At 36.6% G+C, this 20,013-nt stretch overlaps 1 protein-coding gene across 4 annotated transcripts in view; it reads right to left on the minus strand.

Annotated features, from left to right (window-relative positions):
* The window catches only part of Esco1 (establishment of sister chromatid cohesion N-acetyltransferase 1), a 44,357-nt gene continuing 24,344 nt past the window's right edge, over window positions 1-20,013 (minus strand). For 2 of the 4 annotated variants that reach the window (XR_003952544.1, XR_001782403.2), the window contains 7 exons: window positions 19,472-19,535; window positions 17,742-17,856; window positions 15,549-15,680; window positions 10,495-10,584; window positions 8,369-8,512; window positions 5,449-5,636; window positions 2-1,140 (listed from right to left, as the gene is read on the minus strand). Coding sequence is in view for 2 of the 4 variants with exons in the window: in XM_006526353.4 (XP_006526416.1) it covers window positions 993-1,140; window positions 5,449-5,636; window positions 8,369-8,512; window positions 10,495-10,584; window positions 15,549-15,680; window positions 17,742-17,856; window positions 19,472-19,535 (881 nt within the window). In the remaining 2 variants the exon portion in view is untranslated. Of the gene's footprint in view, window positions 1,141-5,448; window positions 5,637-8,368; window positions 8,513-10,494; window positions 10,585-15,548; window positions 15,681-17,741; window positions 17,857-19,471; window positions 19,536-20,013 lie in introns of all 4 variants that reach the window. The other 2 variants (XM_006526353.4, NM_001081222.1) reach the window with 2 other exon arrangements.

Consider the following 20,013-nt stretch of genomic DNA (forward strand, 5'->3'; position numbering starts at 1 on the left):
TACCTTTAAGAAGCCTGTGTTTTAATCTTATTTCAGTCCCAAACCAAAGAAACTCCCTGAAAGGGTACAAACATTCAATATAACATTGTATCAAGTACATTTATCACTTAGAAAAAGCTATCAAGTATTTTATTATTTTATTCTACATTATATACAGGTCATAAAAGGCCACAGCAGTTTTTCGACATATAACCCTTTAAAAGTAGAGGGCACTATGAAGGACAGACAAGTATCAAGATGAAGTCCAGTAATGAGGGCGTATACTCAGTGCAGTATTTCTGAGGAATAACAACGCAGATACCAAGCCGTCCACATTTAGTTTACAACTATTCTGTAGTTCTTTGTGACTCTAGTCATTTATGGCTCCCCACAGGAGAGACCTTTCCACCATCAGTCTCAGAAACATAAGCAATGGAGACACTTGCTATTATACAAGTCCTTTCACTTGGAGCTCTCCTTTTCTGTGGGGTATACTTAAGAGTACACTTTAGTAACTTCAAATTCTTAAGTGTGTAATACTGTACCCTCTTTGAATAGTAACTCAAAAGCACTGGTTTTCATTTTGAAAATACAATCTTTAAACCTATAACTGGTATCAGCAGATCAATATAAAAAAATACAGTACCAAGCTACACTGGTATATTTCCATATTAAGAACTTCAAAATATACTTATCAATGAGACCATAGTCCTTGCATTAATCTTCAGTCCACTATGAACAATTATCTGCTGCATGTAAACATGTCTAAATAACTATAGATAAAATACAATCATAAATTTCTGTAAAAGATAATAAAATATCTTCTTTAAAAAAACAAAACAATAATAAGCTATTACTGCATTGTTTCCAATTTTATGAAAATGGAACAACCATATGGTTGTTGCCAGTCCTGAGTTCATTTGTAAAAAAAATGGCCCTAGTTCCTGGATAAAGTCAGCAACCAATTCCTTCTCTTCAAAAGATGTCTTCTGGCACAACAAGTAAGATTTCTATCAGGTGGTATTCTGTCCATTGATAAAATTATAGACCAGAAACTGACCAGTGCCACAGTACTGTGTTGCAAACAGCTTTCCGTCAGGAGTGGGATCTGAGAAAGCAATTTCTTCTTTACTCAAATATGAGCCATAAATAAAGTTACTCCTGTTAAAAAAAAAAAAAAAGGAGGGGTGGGGAAAACAGGGAAGATTGAAAAATTAATCTTTGTTCATTGAAACTGAACCCATCAAATTCATTTAGACAAAGAAGACTTAAGCAATGCTATATTATTCTAAAAAATAAAATACCTATTCATCTAAAATATTAGTTTGAAATAGTAAGACTTTTACAAAAGCAACAACTATAAAACATTTGCCCAACACCTTGTCATAGTACTCAACAACTAAGAGATGAAGAACTTCTCACTCAATCTGGGTATAGCAGTAAAAGACCGGACTGTTTCTCAGAGACCAGGAAAAAGGTAAATCTGTACTTGCCCTTTCAATAGCATCACTGACAGTTCTAACCATCATAAACAGGAAAAGAAATAAGTGTCCTGACCGAACAGAAGGAGAACTCGTTCTCTGGCAGAAGTCATCTAGTATATAGGAAATTCAAAGACTACCAAAAGACCTACTAAGATTCAGTAAATGATTTCAAAGGTTACAACCCAGATTGATATTCAGGGGTGAACTGTATTAGCTCTCTGTGTATGAACTATATACCTGAAATTAGCAATCCAAATGTGGCCCTAGAAAACAGCAATCCTATAGCACCAAGCTGAACACAATGTTTAGGATAATTACCAAAAGAGCTGTAAGCTACAAACTATAAAATACTGTTTAAATAAAAACCTAATAAAGAGAGACGCCCCATGTTTAAAAATCAGAAGGCTCAATACAATTAAGATACTGTTACTGTACACATTGACCCATAGCTGTCTTCCTTGGAGGAACTGACAAGCTGATCTTCACAAAGAAATAAAAAGGACACTAAAGAATTGTTGTTTTTTTAAAAGAAAAAAAGAACAAAGCTGAAGGGACTATTTCCAAATATGCCACATAAAACTATAACTTTCCAGATGTGTAATGCTGATGTAAGCACAGATACAGAGTACAACGAAACAAACCACAAGTCCAGGTGGAAATCTTTGCAGGCATGCCCACGATAACAACTATTCAGAGGCTGAGTACAGTTCCTGTAAGGAATAGTGAGACAGCAGGACACCTGCATGCCAAAAGCTTATCTGTGTGGTTATCACTTCTCATACAATCATAAAACCAATAGAGCCAAAGCCTTCGTGTAAAAACTAAACTATGAACTCTTAGAAGAGCACGCACACATCTTTGGGGACACGTATTAGATAATGGCTTTTAAAATATGACAACAAGATAGACAAACAAACATGAAGATCTCGTCAAAATAAGAAGTGTGTGTGGTCAAAGGGCATACCCAGGCATGGTGTTATCATCCTAGTATCTGGAAAGTGAGGCAAAGGATCAAAAGTTTAAGACCATAGCTGAGGCCAAAGGCTTAGTTAGGCCTTTAGTCCCAGCACTTGTAAGGCAGACAGATCTCTGTGAGTTCAAGGTCAACCTGATCTACACAGCAAGTTCCAGGCCAGAAAGGGATACTTGTAAGACATAGTAAGACAAACAAACAAAAGCCCTTTAAGGCCTGCCTGGACTTTATTGTGGTTCTTTACACATTATCAAGAATATAAATAGACAAACACAAAATGGTGGAAAATATCTATAAATCAGATACTAAGCCGTCCATAATAATAAATTGCAACTCAACAAAGAAATGTGAATAAACCAATTTAAAAGCTGACATAAGTTGGAATAGGTTCTTTTCTTTATGTGTATCTGTCAGAGAGAAAAAGACAGAGACAGAGAGACTTGAGAACACAGGGTGTGTATGTGTATGTGTGTGTACTCTTAACCTTTGAACCCTCATTCCAGCCCCAACCCTCAGTTTTACTGTACTTAGGACAGGGTCTCACACTGTGTACCTATGGTTGAATTGAAACTTACTATGTAGAACAGGTTAGCCTTAAACTAACAGAAGATTCAGCTGCCTCTGTTTCCCAAATGCTGGTAGCAAAGATATGTGCCACCATGCTCTGCTTCCCATCTTATTTTTTTGAGATAGAGTCTCTCACTAAACCTGGAGCCTGCTGTTTTGCCTAAAATGTAGCCAGGATATCCTGGGATCAGTATGTCACTGCCCCAGCATTGAATTATAGGTACACGCCACCACATTCTGCTTTTACATGGGTGAATTATAGGTACACGCCACCACATTCTGCTTTTACATGGGTGAATTATAGGTACACGCCACCACATTCTGCTTTTACATGGGTGAATTATAGGTACACGCCACCACATTCTGCTTTTACATGGGTGAATTATAGGTACACGCCACCACATTCTGCTTTTACATGGGTGAATTATAGGTACACGCCACCACATTCTGCTTTTACACAGGTGCTGGAAACCTGAACTTAGGTCCTCACGCTTACGCAGAGAGAACTTTATCTACTGAGACACATCCACTGCCTCTCAACAGGTTTTTGTTCTAAAAATGATGAAGTGAAGACTTGGAACCCTCATCTATTGCTGGTGCGACTGTAAAAATGGTGCAGGCACTGTAAAGAGAGTTTGGCAGGTCTTCAAAACATGAAACTACAAGGTCCTCAAAACTGTACACCTCTCAAAATGATATCTATTCATACAAACACTTGTGTATGTCATAGCAATATTATTTTTGATGGCCAATAACCAAAAACAAAACCAAATGCACAGCTGATGAAAGAACAAATACTTGTACTCTACTATATGGTAATCATAAAAAGAAGCGTTTTATAAAAATGTTTTAGACTAGGGTTGGGAAGATAGCTCAGTTGGTAAAATAGGGCTGGAAAGATAGCTTAGTTGGTAATGTACAAGGACACGGACATGAGTTCAATTACCAGAACCCACATTTTAAGAAGCCACGTGTGGTGGTTCATGTTCTTCTGGTCCTAGCACTACATGGTGGAGACCGGCAGACCCTGACTTTCACTGGCTATTCAGCCTCGCCTTCTTGGTGAGTTCTACGCCAGTGAGAGATTCTGTCTCAAAAAACCAAGAAAGAGATAGCACCTGAGATTGTCCTCTGGAGAGGATGGGGAGTAGAAATGCTCCAAAATTAGACGAGATGATAACGTATGTATGTTCTGAATATATTAAAACCCTCTGAATGGCATATAGATGGTTTAAGGTTTAACTCTCAAGCCCGCTGGTGACACCTCCAGAGTGCGATACACTAGAAACAGAAGATCTGTGTACGAAGGATTATAAGTGAAAAGACAGGATTTTTAACAGGGAGCTTATTCACGACCACTGGAAGAATTATAATACTGCTGTTTCAATTTTTTATGAACAAGAACAACCTACACAGCTTGCTGCAAGATTTAAAGGATGGACAATAAATACTCTCACTCCCTTAGGACTGTTTTTAACTTAATTAGCTTGTTTTCAGGCTTCGTAAAGAACAGCTCTGAGCTATTTTCCACTAACATATACAAAATAAGGAGCTATAGTCCTTGAATCCTTAGGCTTTCACCTGTAACGGTAATGGATTATTTCAAACATATTCCCATGGGAAACAGCTGATGTTCTATAAATAAATAAACTGACCTAAAACAATTTTTAAGGACTACAGACTGAACCCGAGGCCTGATACTTGGTGGACAAGTGCTCTACTATCTAGCTATCAGCTCTGCCCCCAAAATCCCTTATAGATATTAATTTTAACCTTCTTCACTTTATCTTTTATCTTAGGGACTTTACTGGAAGAAAAAAGTCTGAATCCAAGTAACAGAAAAACGAGACAGAAAAAAATATAAAAATACTTTAAAAACTTTTAAAACATAATGTGTGTGTGTGAGAGAGAGACAGAGACAGAGAGAGAGAGACAGAGACAGAGAAAGAGAGACAGAGAGAGAATGTTCATGCTACAGTGTGGATTTGGAGCTCATACAACTCTCTGGAGTTGGCTGTCCCATCCTTCCTTTATGTGGGGATTAAACTCAGGTCAGCAGGCTTTTTCGGTTAGTACCTTTCCTGCAGAGGCATGTACTGGCCCAAAAATTCTAACAGAGACAATTTTCTCTGAAAGCTCATTTCCCAAACACTATCCACATTTCTCTGGTTCTGTTTAAAAACCTCCAATAGTGAACATAGGTTGAAATATGTCTGTTACAGTGGACTAATTTTACAGTTATAAGTAAAAGCAAAGAGGTTTAATAATGTCTAATCTATTATCAAACTTTTTTACTCTTCAAATTAAACAAAAAGTATAGACCTAGTATACTTATACAAAATTTACAATTAATACAAATAAAAGTTAAACAGTTACAACTAAGTATCAGTCTTTATACTGAAACGCTAAACTACTGCAAATGACTTGAAGAATTACATAAGCTACCTTAGGCATTCAATCATGCGAGAAGCTATCTTCTTCCGCCGCATCATGCTGAACACCCATATCCGACTGATCCCACATATTGCAGGCTCTGGCAATGTTGAGCAGCACCAGGCTTTTTGCCTTTCAAATCGGACTTTTTCTTCTTCTGACCTGATAACTGGAAGTTTCTCTTCTATAACTCGATAGCCCTATAAATGTCAAAAATGGGAAGAAATAAAGGTGGCAGTTGTCTAGTGTAAATCTTGCTGATGCATAAACTATGTCTGACTGCTTAAAAAACTACCAGTCTGGGGCTGGAGAGATGGCTCAGTGGTTAAGAGCACTGACTGCTCTTCCAGGGGTCCTGAGTTCAATTCCCAGCAACCAGAGTTGCTGACCACAACAACCATGTAATGGTGACTCACAACCATCTGTAATGGGATCCAGTGCCACCTTCTGCTGTGTCTGAAGACAGTGGCAGTATATTTACATAAAATAAATAAATAAATCTTTAAAAACAAACAAATAAACAAACTACCAGACCACCTACTGATCTGGGTCTATTTCCATTCTGACTTATCTAGTAATTTGACCATATAATTAAGCACATTAAACAAGGAAACATTTTGCTCAGCAGTCATAGTGACTGTTCCTACTGTTCATGAGCTTACCATGACAGAAAAACTCAGAGTGTGGAGAAAAGGAAAATTAAGAAAGCCCTTTCTTCGATATTCTGGTCTCAATAAAACAACTGTAAACATTCTTATGCCAATAGAGTTGTCAAAAAGAACATGCCTAGTTTTCCAAGAGGACAAAGCACGAAATTTAAATTAGAAAACAAAAATTAAGTTTGACACATGCAGAGGGTGAGAAATCGGTCAGCAGTTAAAAGCATTGGCTGCTTGCTGGGCAGTGGTGGAGCACACCTTTAGTCCCGGTACTCAGGAGGCAGAGGCAGGCAGATTTCTGAGTTCGAGGCCAGCCTGGTCTACAGAGTGAGTTCCAGGACAGCCAGGGCTGCACAGAGAAACCCTGTCTCCACCCCCCAACCCGCCCCCCGCCAAAAAAAAAAAAAAAAAAAAAAACCATTGGCTGCTTTTTTTTTTTCCACCAGAAAAAGGCATCAGATCTCATTACAGCTGGCTGTGTGTAAGCCACCATGTGGTTGCTGGGAATTGAACTCAGGACCCCCAGAAGAGCAGTCAGTGCTCTTAAGCTATCTCTCCAGCCCCCACTGGCTGCTCTTTCAGAGAACCCAGCACCCACATGGCAGCTCACAACCATCTGTGACTTCAGTTCCAAGGGATTTATGCCCTCTTCTGGCCTAGAGGAGCACCAGGCATGCACATGACATTCAGGCATACATGAAAGAAAACATAATTTTAAAAATTACTGTGATAAAGTATACAATTGTGTAGACACTTATGAAGGTGGTAAAGATATCAATGCAACACTAATTATGAACAAAGTACAACTGAATACATGAGCAAGAACTTGGCTGAAATAAAACAGATTTCAGGTCTGGCTCAAGTGAAACTGATTAAAGGTCAAAACTTCTGTTCTCAGAGGTTGGTCTTCAGCACTATGTAAAACTAACTATGTGAGCACATCACTAGCTGCAATTTGCTTTTATATAATTTGCCTCCTAAACACAAACCAACTGCTCACTTAAGAGCTTAACTAAAAAATGGACCTATTCAGGGGTGACAAACTTTCTACAGAGTCACAGACAGTAACTATTCATGCACGTCAACAGCTGCTCTGTCTGCCTTTATGTATGAAAGCAGCTGTGCAAAAGTATGAAACCAATGGGTGTGGCAGGATTAAGCTGTATTTAGAAAACTGTATTTAAAAAAGCAGCCCCACATGTGTAAGTTTGGCTCAGGGAGTAGCATTATTAGGAGGTGTGTCCTTGTTTGTTGGAGAAGTGTGTTGGTGTAGGGCAGGCTTTGGGACCTTCCTCCTAGCCACATGGAGCCAGTCTTGTCCTGTTTGTCTTTGGAACAAGATATAGAACTCTCAGTTCCTCCTGCCCTACACCTGCCTGGAAGCTGCCATGCTCCTGACTTGATGATAATGGACTGAACCTTTGAACCTATAAGCCAGCCCCAATTAAATGTTGTCCTTATAAGAGTTGACTTGGTCATGGCATCTCTTTACAGCAATGGAAATCCTAACTAAGACAGCATGGTAATACATGCTTTTAAAATCAGTGCTAGGGAGGCGAAGACAGGAGGATCTCTATGAGTCCAAGGCCAGCCTGGTCTGCATGGTGAGTTCTGGAACAGCTAAGGCTACATACATATTGAGACCCTATCTCAAAAAAAAAAAAAGAAGAGTGGAAGGGAAAAAGAAGGGGGAGAAGGAAGGAAGGAAGGAAGGAAGGACGGACGGACTAATTCCCACCTTCATGTGGTGGTATACACCTATAATCCCAGTACTCAGGAGAATTCCAAGTTTGAGGAAAGCCTAAGCTACATAGTGAATTATAAACCAAGCTGTATTACATAGTGAGATTGTGTCTCAAAAAACAAACAAACAGGGGCTGGTGAGATGGCTCAGCAGGTAAGAGCACCCGACTGCTCTTCCAAAGGTCCTTAGTTCAAATCCCAGCAACCACATGGTGGCTCACAACCATCTGTAACAAGATCTGATTCCCTCTTCTGGTGTGTCTGAAGACAGCTACAGTGTACTTACATATAATCAATAAATAAATCTTTAAAAAAAAAAAAACCAAACAAACAAAAAAAAACAAAACAGAAAAATTAATTCCTACACAAAATACAATTCTACTATAGTGCAGTATTATATATAATTCTTAAATTTATACCCTTATCTAAAATGTAGATAGATTTATTAGGATATTATTTAAGATCACATAGTAATAATAAGTTAATTTAGATATCAAACTATGTATGAACACTCTTTAGAAGTCACTTACCCACTGGATATGTTCTGCAATTAGGCAACCAACTACTTTTTTGTCATTAGAAATAAAGAGAAGTGTCTTAGTTCTGGAATAGCACATCAATGGAGCCTGTTGGAAACCCAGATCATTGTCAACCATCTCTCTAATTTCATCAACCTGCCAAGTAAAGAAAAATACTTTGTTTAAACAGTTGTATAAGAAATTGTATACAGGTAAAAACTACTCAATAATATATAATATATGCTCTCTAAAGAGCTTTTTGTTTGAGGTGTTTTTTAGTTTTTGAGACAGAATCTTGTGATCTTGTTATGTACCTCCTTGCTGGCCTGGTGTTCAATATGTAGCCTAGGCTGGTCTTGAACTAGTGCAATTCTTCTGCCTTAAATTCCTAAGTGTTAAATCACAGGCATGTGCCACCATGCCCAGCTTGAAGGACTATTTTAGGTATATGTGCTGATTTTTAGCACTAGAAGTAACTTGGCAAAAAAAAAAGGGGGGGAGGAGGGTTCTGTCAAACCTAGCAGTCTAGGAAACAGTAAGCAGGTAAGAGCATTAAGACTCCTTTAGGAGGAACACCAAGTGTCTACAATGGCCAGAACATGCTGGGATCTTAGCTAGCAAGCCACTTTTCTTTCCAAGCCTTAGAACTTTCAACAGCAAAATTAATGGAACACAGGAAAAAAAATGTTTCCTATCTAGCAAGCATCTGAAAGCGACAGAAATCAAGAACTGAACCCATTTTAATCCAATATCCCTTTGAATATTATAGTTCTTCATTTTGTATGTGGAAGAGACAAATTCAAATGTGACATAATCTTATGTCAAACATTAAACATCTAGAAAACCATGGGGAACAGAGGTTTGAACCTTCAACATTAACATAGCATCAAACTGCTTCTTCCAAGCTCAAGCTCTTGTAGGCACTTAAAAAAAAAAAAATCACAACTCTAAAGGGGTCTACATACAAATTCTCCAGTTAAAAGAACATAAATTGCCAGGATGGCAGCACATCCCTTTAATCCCAGTATCTGTAAGGTAGAGGCAGGCAGATTTCTGTTAGTCTGAGTGAGGCCAGCCTAGTCTAAAGAGCAAATTCTAGGCCAACCAGGCTGCACAGTGACACCCTATCTTGAGGGGGAAGGGGACAGAATGGGGACACACAAGTTGCAAATGTTCCATCTAATGACCATTCCCATCACTAAACCTAAAATACAAATAACCTCTGGGTTGTCCCATACTCTCGTTTCTGTTGCACACACAACAAAGTGCATCCATTAATCAGTGATGAAACTACACCCACTCATAATCTCTGATATCTTATAAGAGTATCCTTGATTGGTTCCTAGAGATAGATTGCTCACAATTCCTTCTATTTTAATTTTAAGCCTATTATGGGTTACTAACTAGTAATACAATCAATTGTAGGCTTTCCCTAAGAAGCTTAAAGAAATTAATAGTTATTGAGACAATTTGTATATATTTGTAATATATTTCTTATATCAATTAAGATGTTAGCTATATTTTCAAATAATAGGTGTTTTCTTAGCCTCCTTTTCAAGTGACATAGTCCTAAATTTAAACTTTATTTCCCTTGTGGTTCTAGACATTTTAGACACACTAGAGTATAACTAGATTTTTAGATAAATAACTACACTCATATCCACATTAAGAATCTTTCATGAAAAAAAAATCTAAAAGACAATTAAGACATAGTAAGTATATTATTTGTAAATGTAATTTATGTTTTTTTTTCTTTTTTCATTAATGGTGATTAAACTCTAGAGGCTTGCACACTAGTTTATGCCATGGTCCTTTTCAAAATATTCTGTAAGACAAAACAGTGCCATGCTGCATTATCTAATTCATTTCTCAATAAAGTAAATTCTATCAACTACTAAAGACGTAATTATGCCTTCCATGTAATCACTCACATTGTTCACAGGAAATATTTCAAACTACTTCATATATTTTATAGGTAGTAAGGTTTGGCATAATTTTTCAATTCATTTCAAATTAATTGTATTCATTTTTTCTTTGGGTAGATTACCTTCTTTAATTCAGAATTGGCATTTAATGTGCAAAACCTGCAATGTATTATCCTCTTAAGTTTTCTGTATGAAATTTTACTAAAAAGTTACCTTTTTCAGGGCATACTTTGGGTCTTCAGGAAGAACCATTATTATTCTACCATCAGGATATTCAGCAAGAATTCTTTCCTTTTTCCAGCCCTAAATATAAAAGAATGGATTTTATGTATCATACTTTGTTCATTCATGTACAAGACAAAAATTACATCCACTTGTCTAAAAGTTGCAAACATGAAAAATATAGGTTCATTAATATTTATCTAACAAGGCATGATAAGTATGTTTTGTTAAATTTATAACAGATTGAACAAGCTAATTTCTAGTTCTCGTTCATAATATGCCATACCACAAAATTTCTAATTTATCATTTCCCATCCTAGCAAATTTTGAAAAATCACACACAAAAAAAACCAAAAAACCAAGCCCCTTAAAGTCAGTGATTCCCAGGAGTGAAAGGATAACTCTCCCAGGTTCTGGATAAAAGAATTTAGCTCTCAGATTTTGTTGGAACATGGTTACCTCCACAAATAAACACTTGTATACTTATGTCTGGTATGCCAAAGACCTCCAGGAGGTTTCAGGTGAACTGATTTGCATGCAGTAGCCCACTATGAAAGGAACAGCTTTTACTCTTATTGTTCACAACTGTCAAAGCCACAAGAAGGAGACTATAAAAAAATATAACTACCTTCTAAGAATCTAATAGGGAAGGAGGCTACGTTGTGTGTATCTGAAGTTAGACATACTCAAAAAAAGAGAGGTAATAAACTCTTCTTCAGATCCACACTCGTGGTGATTAATGAGCAGAACCTGCATGAAAAACAAAACAAAACAAAACAAAAACCACTTAAATCTAGTAAGATGGGACTGAACCAGAGCTTAAAACTAGGAACTTTGAAGTTCAAAATGATTACAGAAGGAGTGAGCTATAACTAGTTGTTCCATTAGTCTTACCCAAGCAATGCTATGGAAAGAGGCCTTTTAAAAAGCAATTTGTAATTCTATTTCGGGAAAAATTCTTTTCTAGCATCACCTTTAAAAATATAAAAGCTCAATAAAGAAAAGATCAGCTAATTTTTGATATACTATGGCAAGACTGAAAACATAGAAACTGGTTTTCTAGGTTATCTTTTTGTTTTGTTTTTGTTTTTTGTTTTTGATGGAATAGGAGCAGGATCTTAGTTAGAGACAAAAATTTCTAGTAACAACGGTCAGCATACATTAAGACCATAGAACTAAATATTGAAAATTCAAAATCTGCTTAAAAAATAAGTATTCAAGGACAAGTAAAATTGAAGTGACTAAAATGCAATAGAGATGGGAAAATTATCTCAAGATTAAGAAGTCAGGCTGGAGAGATGCTCAGCACTTAAGAGTACTTGGTACTCTTGCAGAGGACCCAGGTTCGATTCCCAGAACCCACATGGTAGCTGAGAACCATTTGTAACCTCAGTTCCTGGAGACCTAACAGGCAGGTACACATACACACATACAAATAAAACATTAATAACCATAAAGTGAAATAAATAATCTAAACTGTTTAAAGAAATCAGAATAATAAAAAGCTCAATCAGAATCACACACATGTTTAAATATAACTAAACAATTTTTAAAGGCATAAAAGATAACACTTCTTTTAAAAAGGAATTTACATTAACATTACTTCTTGGAAAACTTCTGAAACCAATTCAATGTCTATGATGTGAAAGGGAAGTTACTGTTTTTGTTTTTTAAATCAAACCATAGAGTATAGGAGGAAGAAATCAAACCATAAGTTCAATAAAGAACTGCAGATTTAAGTCATTTCAAACTATACATACTTCCTGGACTGAATTACCTCAAGATAGTTAAATAGATTATTCTTCCTATTAATTGACTTTAAAAAATAGTAAAACTGGTATAATTATATTACATACCACAGATATATTATTTTGTTTTAGTGACATTTTAGTACAAATTTTTCTTGTGAAATAATTAGAAATGTACATGTTTGTCTATGAAAACCATCACAATTAGATAATTTTTATTTTAAATATAATTGTTTTCTCATGTACCAAAATAAGCCTTTGTATTTAACTAGAAACTGTGAAAAACAAAATTACTATTATTTAGACTTCATTGATCCTCATAAGGGTATAACTCAGTGGAAACTTCCATAGTAAAAGCTTACATTTTTGTTTTAAATATTTATATTTAATTCATGTGTATAAGTGTTCTTTGCTCATACCATGTGAGTGCCTGAGGCCCTAAGAGGTCAGAAGAGTATGTTATATTCCCTGGAAAGGTAGTTAATGGATGTTGTGAGCTACCATGTGGGTTCCTCTGAAAGAACAAGTGTTCTTAATCATTGAGCAATCTCTCCAGCCCCAAGTTTGAATGTAGTAGTTTGTTAGCTTTGGGGAAACTACAACAACTCTGGATCTGTTTCTTATTCTAAACAATCTAGAAAATGGCTGTCACCAGACAAACAGTAGCACAGAACAGCCACTAAGTAACTCAGGAGCATCCATTCTCTTCTTACAAAGAAAACCAAGGCTCTACTCAACTAATCAACAAAACGTTCCCAAAGTACAACAATAACTACAACCATGCACAAAGATAAAACAATCATGTTAGCTCAAAACACTTATGTAACTCAAGTGCAGTGAATACTTTGCCAGTATCACTAATAACTTGACTCTTAGAGATTTTATTTTTATTTTTTGTTTGTTTGTTTGTTTGTTTGTTTTTCGAGACAGGGTTTCTCTGTGTAGCCCTGGCTGTCCTGGAACTCACTTTGTAGACCAGGCTGGCCTCGAACTCAGAAATCCGCCTGCCTCTGTCTCCCAAGTGCTGGGACTAAAGGCGTGCGCCACCACGCCCGGCTAGAGAATTTTTAAGGGTCAAAATCTGTCTACTGGTTGAAAATGAAACAGAGATGAAGGACTTATATTAAGAGAAATCCACCCAATAACCACACCTTATTTGCAAATGCATAGCTGTAAGCATATTACATATAACCCTCTGCTACCAGGACGTATTTTCCAAAACCTACATTCCCATAATCTAGCCATTTGGATGCTATACAACATTTTATATTTACTTTTTGCTTTTGTTTTGAAACAATGTCTTGCTATGTAGACCAAGCTGGTCTCAAACTCATAGATCTGCCTGTCTCTGGCTCCCAAGTGTTAGCATTAAAAGCTTACGCTAACATATCAGCCACATTTTATATTTCTCATGAAAACCCTCATGTATCTATGCTAAGGTTTGAAAGTAGAGCTGATAACATGCTAAGTAAATGTTTCACTATGGAACTTCACCCCTAGTTTAGATGTTGTTGTTGTTGTTTTGCTTTTGGGGACAGGGTTTCACTATGTAGCTTTGACTATCCTAGAACTCACTCAGCTGCCACAGAGATCTGCCTGCCTCTACCTCCTAAGTGGTAGATTAAAGGTGTGTGCCACCAGCTCCCAGCTTAGTGTGGATTTCTAACAGCAACTAACCACTAATGATTACATTTTTCCTTGACCTAACTGCTTAAATATCTAGAGAGCAGAAATTACTTTTTTAAAAAAATCTGATTAAAAAAAAAACAGAACAAAACACTGAGTAGTTGATACCCCAATACAACTATAAAAATTCATTAATGGCAGGCATTAAAGGCATTAACCAACTTTAATCGTAGCACTAGGGAGGCAGAGGAAGGCAGATCTCTGAGTGAGACCTGCCTGGACTACATAATGAGTTCCATGCCAGCCAGGGCTACACAGAAACCCTGTATCAAAAAACTAAAGCAAAACAAAAACCCTAAATGAACATGAGAATTAAACAATTTAAATTGAATGTGAAGGACTTGTATCAGGTTCCTTCTATGGTTTGTTATCTAACAGCTCCACTTTGTTTTCTCGATGTAAGAATATAAGATGTAAGAATATTAACACCCAAATTAGAAAAGCCTAAATTGCAAAGAATAAATCACCAAGTTATAGCCTATATCTACACACATTATATTTATTTAGTGAAGCTGTAGAAACGAGTGTATGTTGAAACACATATGAAATAAGAATACAAAGGATAAGCCAAGTAGGGAACCAGAGAAGAAGAGCTCACCTAGCCTGGGTAGGAGTAACACTGGGTAAATGATCAACCATTCAACCATGAAGCAATGAACAGAAACAAAATACAGCCAAGTACATGAATCTAGATGAGGCTATCAAGACTTTTAAGTGACCCAGTATCTAGTACCTGATGAAATGAAGCTCAGTTCAGATATCCTGGAAGTCAGTGTACAGTACAGAAGGTAATGTGAAGAATAAAAGATTCCATTTCAGTTACAGGTAAATAGCAATTATATATCTAAAGTGGCTCAAAATTGCTAACACATTTGCTCTTTTCAGAAGCAAATATTGGACAAACCTATTATGCTTAGATGCATTTATGAGAAAATTTATCTTGTACCAAAATACATTTTACACTAAACCATATTTACTTTGACATTTTTAAAAGTGTGCTAGAATTGTTTTTTGACTTCATAAAGACTAATTTTATTAACAGCAGAGTCCCCAAATCACCTATTTGATAAAATATATACTATCAATCTCCAAATATAAGCTGTACTAAGCCACAAGAATATTTAATATAGATTCATTCCATAGTAACTATGTCAAAAGAAAATTTTAAAAATACAAATAAGCTAAAAACCTAAATTTAAAATTGAACAGTATCAACCTGGGGGGATAAATTCCTTGGTTTTTATATTTGGTTTTGTTTTAAAGGAAACCACTACCTATGTATGCTTTTGTATATATTATTAATCTCTAAAAACAAAAGAATTTCAGTGACTTAAATTTGGCAATTTAGTTCATTAAGAACATGACCTAAGAGCTGGAGAGATGGCTCCAAGAACACTGGCTACTCTTGCAGAGGACTGAGGTTCAGTTCCCAGCATCCACACAGCTGCCCATCAATATCCAGGGGATCTGACCACCATGAACACCATGCACACACAGAGCAAAAATGCACATGTGGGAAAAACATCCATACACATAATGAAAACAGAAAAGAATGAAGGAACCTGACCTAATCTCCAGCCATATATGCTTTAGTTCACAAAGTCTACTTACCACATACTTTACAGCGCTTATAAACTGGTTGTGGAAAAGCAGGTGCTGTGTTTCATCTTCTGGATTTGAAGCTGTATAGAGCATTCCACAGATATTACAGGACACTGCTCCAAATCGTTTGTGTCCTGCATCCTTTTTATAAAAAACAAACAAAAGGTTTTCTTCCTCAACAAAGAAATATAGCTTTCAAAACTATGACCAGAAAGTGAGAACTACTTAATTTATGAGCAACATTTAAATTTATGAAACAAATTAAGATAGCAAAGTCTAAAATCTAAAGGCAATAAAGTTGTGCTCTGTCCTCCACATGGACACAGTGGTATGTGTGCACATGTGTTCTCAATCTCTCTCTCTCTCTCTCTCTCTCTGTGTGTATTTGTGTGTGTGTGTCTGTCTTTCTGTCTGATTGTCTTGTCTGACTGTCTGTGTCTCTCTAATAAATTAAAATTTATCTTAAAAAACTAGTATACAAGCATGAGTCTCAAATTCCAGTCTAAATGAATTGATTAGTTCCATGTTCAATGACAGACCCTGTCTCCAAAAATAAGATGGAGTGTGACTAAAGACACCTTTGTTGACTCTGTCCCTCATATACAGGAACTCATACATTCAATGCACAAATTTTCCATTGTAATAACCTATTGACTCATTCAAGAGCATAGTACTTTTTAAAGAACTGAGAAAATGTCCATCAATATAAACTTTGTCCAAAGGTTCAAAAAATAATAATCTATGCAGGAGAGCTAATATACTTCAAACTAGAGAAAATAATGTGTTGCAGGACTCACATGGAGGAGGAAGCGAACCTATCCACCAGATGTCTCTGACCTCCACTGAGGCACCATGGCACAGGTGTGGACATGCTTGCACACGCGCACATACACATACACGCAATTTTAAAGGCATAAATAAACTTATTTTCTCTGTTCTGCAATTGTATAACTTGAACTAAAGCAGCTACTAAAAGTTTCAGAATAGGATCTTAGCAACATCACTATTGTGTTATATACAACTAGGGTTAAACAATAAACAGAAATCAACTGCAAGTACAAGATTGCATGAAACTAAAGGGAAGTTCATTCTAAAGGATTCAAACTACCAGCAAAACATTACCTAAAACTTATCTCAAGTAGTATTTTTCTTTTTGAAACAGGTTCTCACTATAAATCCCTGGCTGGCTAATCTAGAAACTCAATGCATAGCCCCCTAGCTGGCCTGAACTGATTTAGTAGGCCTGACCAGCCTTAAAGTCTCAGAAATCTGCCTACCTCCTCTTCCTGAGTGCTGTGATTCAGGTGTATACCACCATGCCTGACATTTTAAAATTTATTTATCTACTGTCTAACAAAACTCTAAGCCAAATGTAAGCAAATATACATAAAAATAATTTTCTTAAGCATATTTAACTATAGTTTGGTAGTATCTTTTTATATTTACACTGTTTATAAGCAATCTCTTAAATTCTTTTCATTGCAGAACATCTTGCCGCTTCCCCACCCCTGTAAATCTCCTACAGTCACCATTCTGCTTTCTTTGCCCTTCACTTAAGTAAATCCATGCATGGCCTTTTGTCGTTTTGTGAGCGACTTATGTCATTCAACATATTGTTCCCATCATAATATCCATGCTGAGAACTAACCATTGTGATTATACACTCATCTATCAATGGATAGCCAACTTGCTTCTATCCATTGGTAGTATAATAGACATGACACACAAACACTGTCATTTGTACTAACTTCCATGTCATTTTAATATTAAAATAAAACTTCTTGGAAAAGGCAGTGATCAAGCAACTCATCTAAAAAAATATATGTAAAAAATAATTTAATTTGTTATGATTAAAACTAGAGACAAGGAAACTAAAATATTATTTAAAGAAGAAAAGACTATAATAATACCAGGAATATTTTCTACAATTAAAATTTATGATGACCAAAAACCAATTTTTTTAATATATATATATATATATACATTGGTGTCTGCATGTGTATCTGTGTGGGGGTGTTGCTTCTTGGGAGTTAACAGTTGTAAGCTGCCATGTGGGTGCTGGGAACTGAATCTCTGAAAGAGCCAGTCAGAGCTCTTAACCGCTGAGCCATCTCTCCAATCCCCTTAATTTGTATTTTAAGAACTTGAAGTAAACAATTCATTTACAACAATACTTTAACAACAGGGAAATTGTATACTTACTATGACCAGCTGTTTTTCATCCACTTTCTCTGAGTCTTTCAGTTTCAAGGACTTTGGAATTGTTATCTCCAAATGAGAATCATGCTTCAGCTGAGAATGGTTTGGTGGTACATCCCTTTTAAAACAAAGAAAGGAAGGAAGGGAAAAATTAGACATTATACATCCTTATAATTATGTCAAATCATTGAAGACAAGAATACATTTTCTATACAAAGAAAAAAAACTCATAAAAATCAAGGTGAGATTTTTGTATATTTAGTCAGTGACAGAGTACATACACAAGGCCTTGGGCTAGGTTCAACACCCAGTATGAAATTTAAAAAGGAAATCAGAGCCAGGTGGTGGTGACATTTAATCCCAACACTTGGAAGGCAGAGGCAAACAGATCTACTTACCTAAATGGCATAAAGAGAGAACACCTTACTTATTTAAAACACTCTAACATATCTAATACCTAGTATTTCAAGGAGTACAGAAAAAAATACCTTTCTTAAACACTACTGCCAGCAGCATCAATCAGAAAAATTATGAAAAGAAATGAGGAAATGAAGGCTAAGTCTGATAGGTAGGAATTTATCCCACTGGTCAAAGACATTATGTCTTCACTCAGTAATCTGTCACTGCTGTTTAATAGAAGAAAGTTACAAATAAGCATAGTGTCCATAAGTAGACAGTTGCTGAAGAGATCAAGAAAACTCTGATGAAATCCTGAAGTGGAAACTCCTAGTTGTTTGGAAAGTTAATTTATGTCAAATGATGTTTTCCTGAAGCGGACACAGGTGAAAGGATGTTTTGATATAGCAAACACATGAAAGGACACTTAAAGGAGGAGTATAAATATGATCCCCCAGACAGCAGGAGATGAGCACTGGGCTTTGGTTTGCTCCGCCTCAGTATTCCTCGCTAAAGACACACATGTATTGGTTCTCCTTACATACTGTTGTTGAACTCAACTTGTGGTAACACCACCATTAAGAGAAACTAGCCCAAAAACTGTTCATGAGGTTCCTGCAGCAGCTTGCCCCCTCTGTAGTCTTGCCTTAGGCTGGTTGGTGAGCCTGGTGGTTTCTTCAGGATTGAACTACAACTGCCTGGTGTCTGTGTGATGAAAGGACTAAACTGTAGCTGCTGGTTCTTGCCTGGTGTCTGCCCGCCTAGAAGACTGGTCTGCAGATATTTGGTATTTTGCAAATATTTCATATTTGGTGTTTCTACAGGACTGAACTGCTGCCAAAGAAGATCAAGTTCACCACCAAAAAACTATTGCTGAACAGGTCCACTTCCCCATATCCTAATAACTACCTCTGCTGGGTGGTGGGCTTATTAAAAGTAGGGTACAAAACATTTATGCCTACAAAATCCAAATGTAAAATTTAGATGAGGTAGGAAGCGAGACAAATACACTCAGAGCACATTACCTTTAGAGACAAAAAAAGGAAAGCTACTACATGAATAGGTATAGAAAAATATCAAGGGTAGTGGTGGGCCCCACCTTTAATCCCAGCACTAGGGAGGCAGAGGAAAGTTGATCCCTAAATTGAGGCCAGCCTGGTTTACAGAACAAGTTCCAAGTCAGCCAGGGCTACAAAGAGAAACCCTGTCTCAAAAACAAACAAAAAGAAGACATTCAATAACAACAACAAAAAAGTGAGTAAATGGTGATTACTAGCATTAACATTTTATAGAAAGTCTAAGAACTCTCAAGTCCCTAAATTAAAGTGACACCTTACCTGTTCTTTCTGTTGATAGACGCTTCATCACTGAGTACACTGTGCTGCTGATTAGGAGCTGAACCTGTCATTTAATAAAGCACATAAATTGTATAGTAAAAAAGTTTTAAAATGTTTTTTACATGAATGAGTGCACATTTCATGCCTACATGTATCCTATGCCTTCAAGGCCAGAAGAGGACATCAGATCCCATGGGACTGGATAGTTGTAAGCCACTAGGTGGGTGCTGGGAATTAGGAAGAGCAGTCAGTGCTCAACTGCTGAGCCATCTCTCCAGTACAATATCTTAAACATTTGAATAGCTCTCATTCTACTGGAAGAAATCATACACAACACACTCTCTCTTCCACCTCTCCCTGACTGGCCTGGAACTCAAGAGACCCACCCACCTCTGCCTCTCAAGTGCTAGGACTAAAGGCATGCATCATGACACCTGGCCAGAAATCATTATTAATTAAGCATCATTACACTGAAGTTACTTTAAAATTTATTTTTATTTTGTGTGTGTTTATGAGTACATGGATATACGTAAGTGCACCAT

This window comes from Mus musculus, chromosome 18 (genome assembly GCF_000001635.26).
Source record: "Mus musculus strain C57BL/6J chromosome 18, GRCm38.p6 C57BL/6J".
Lineage (NCBI taxonomy): Eukaryota > Metazoa > Chordata > Mammalia > Rodentia > Muridae > Mus > Mus musculus.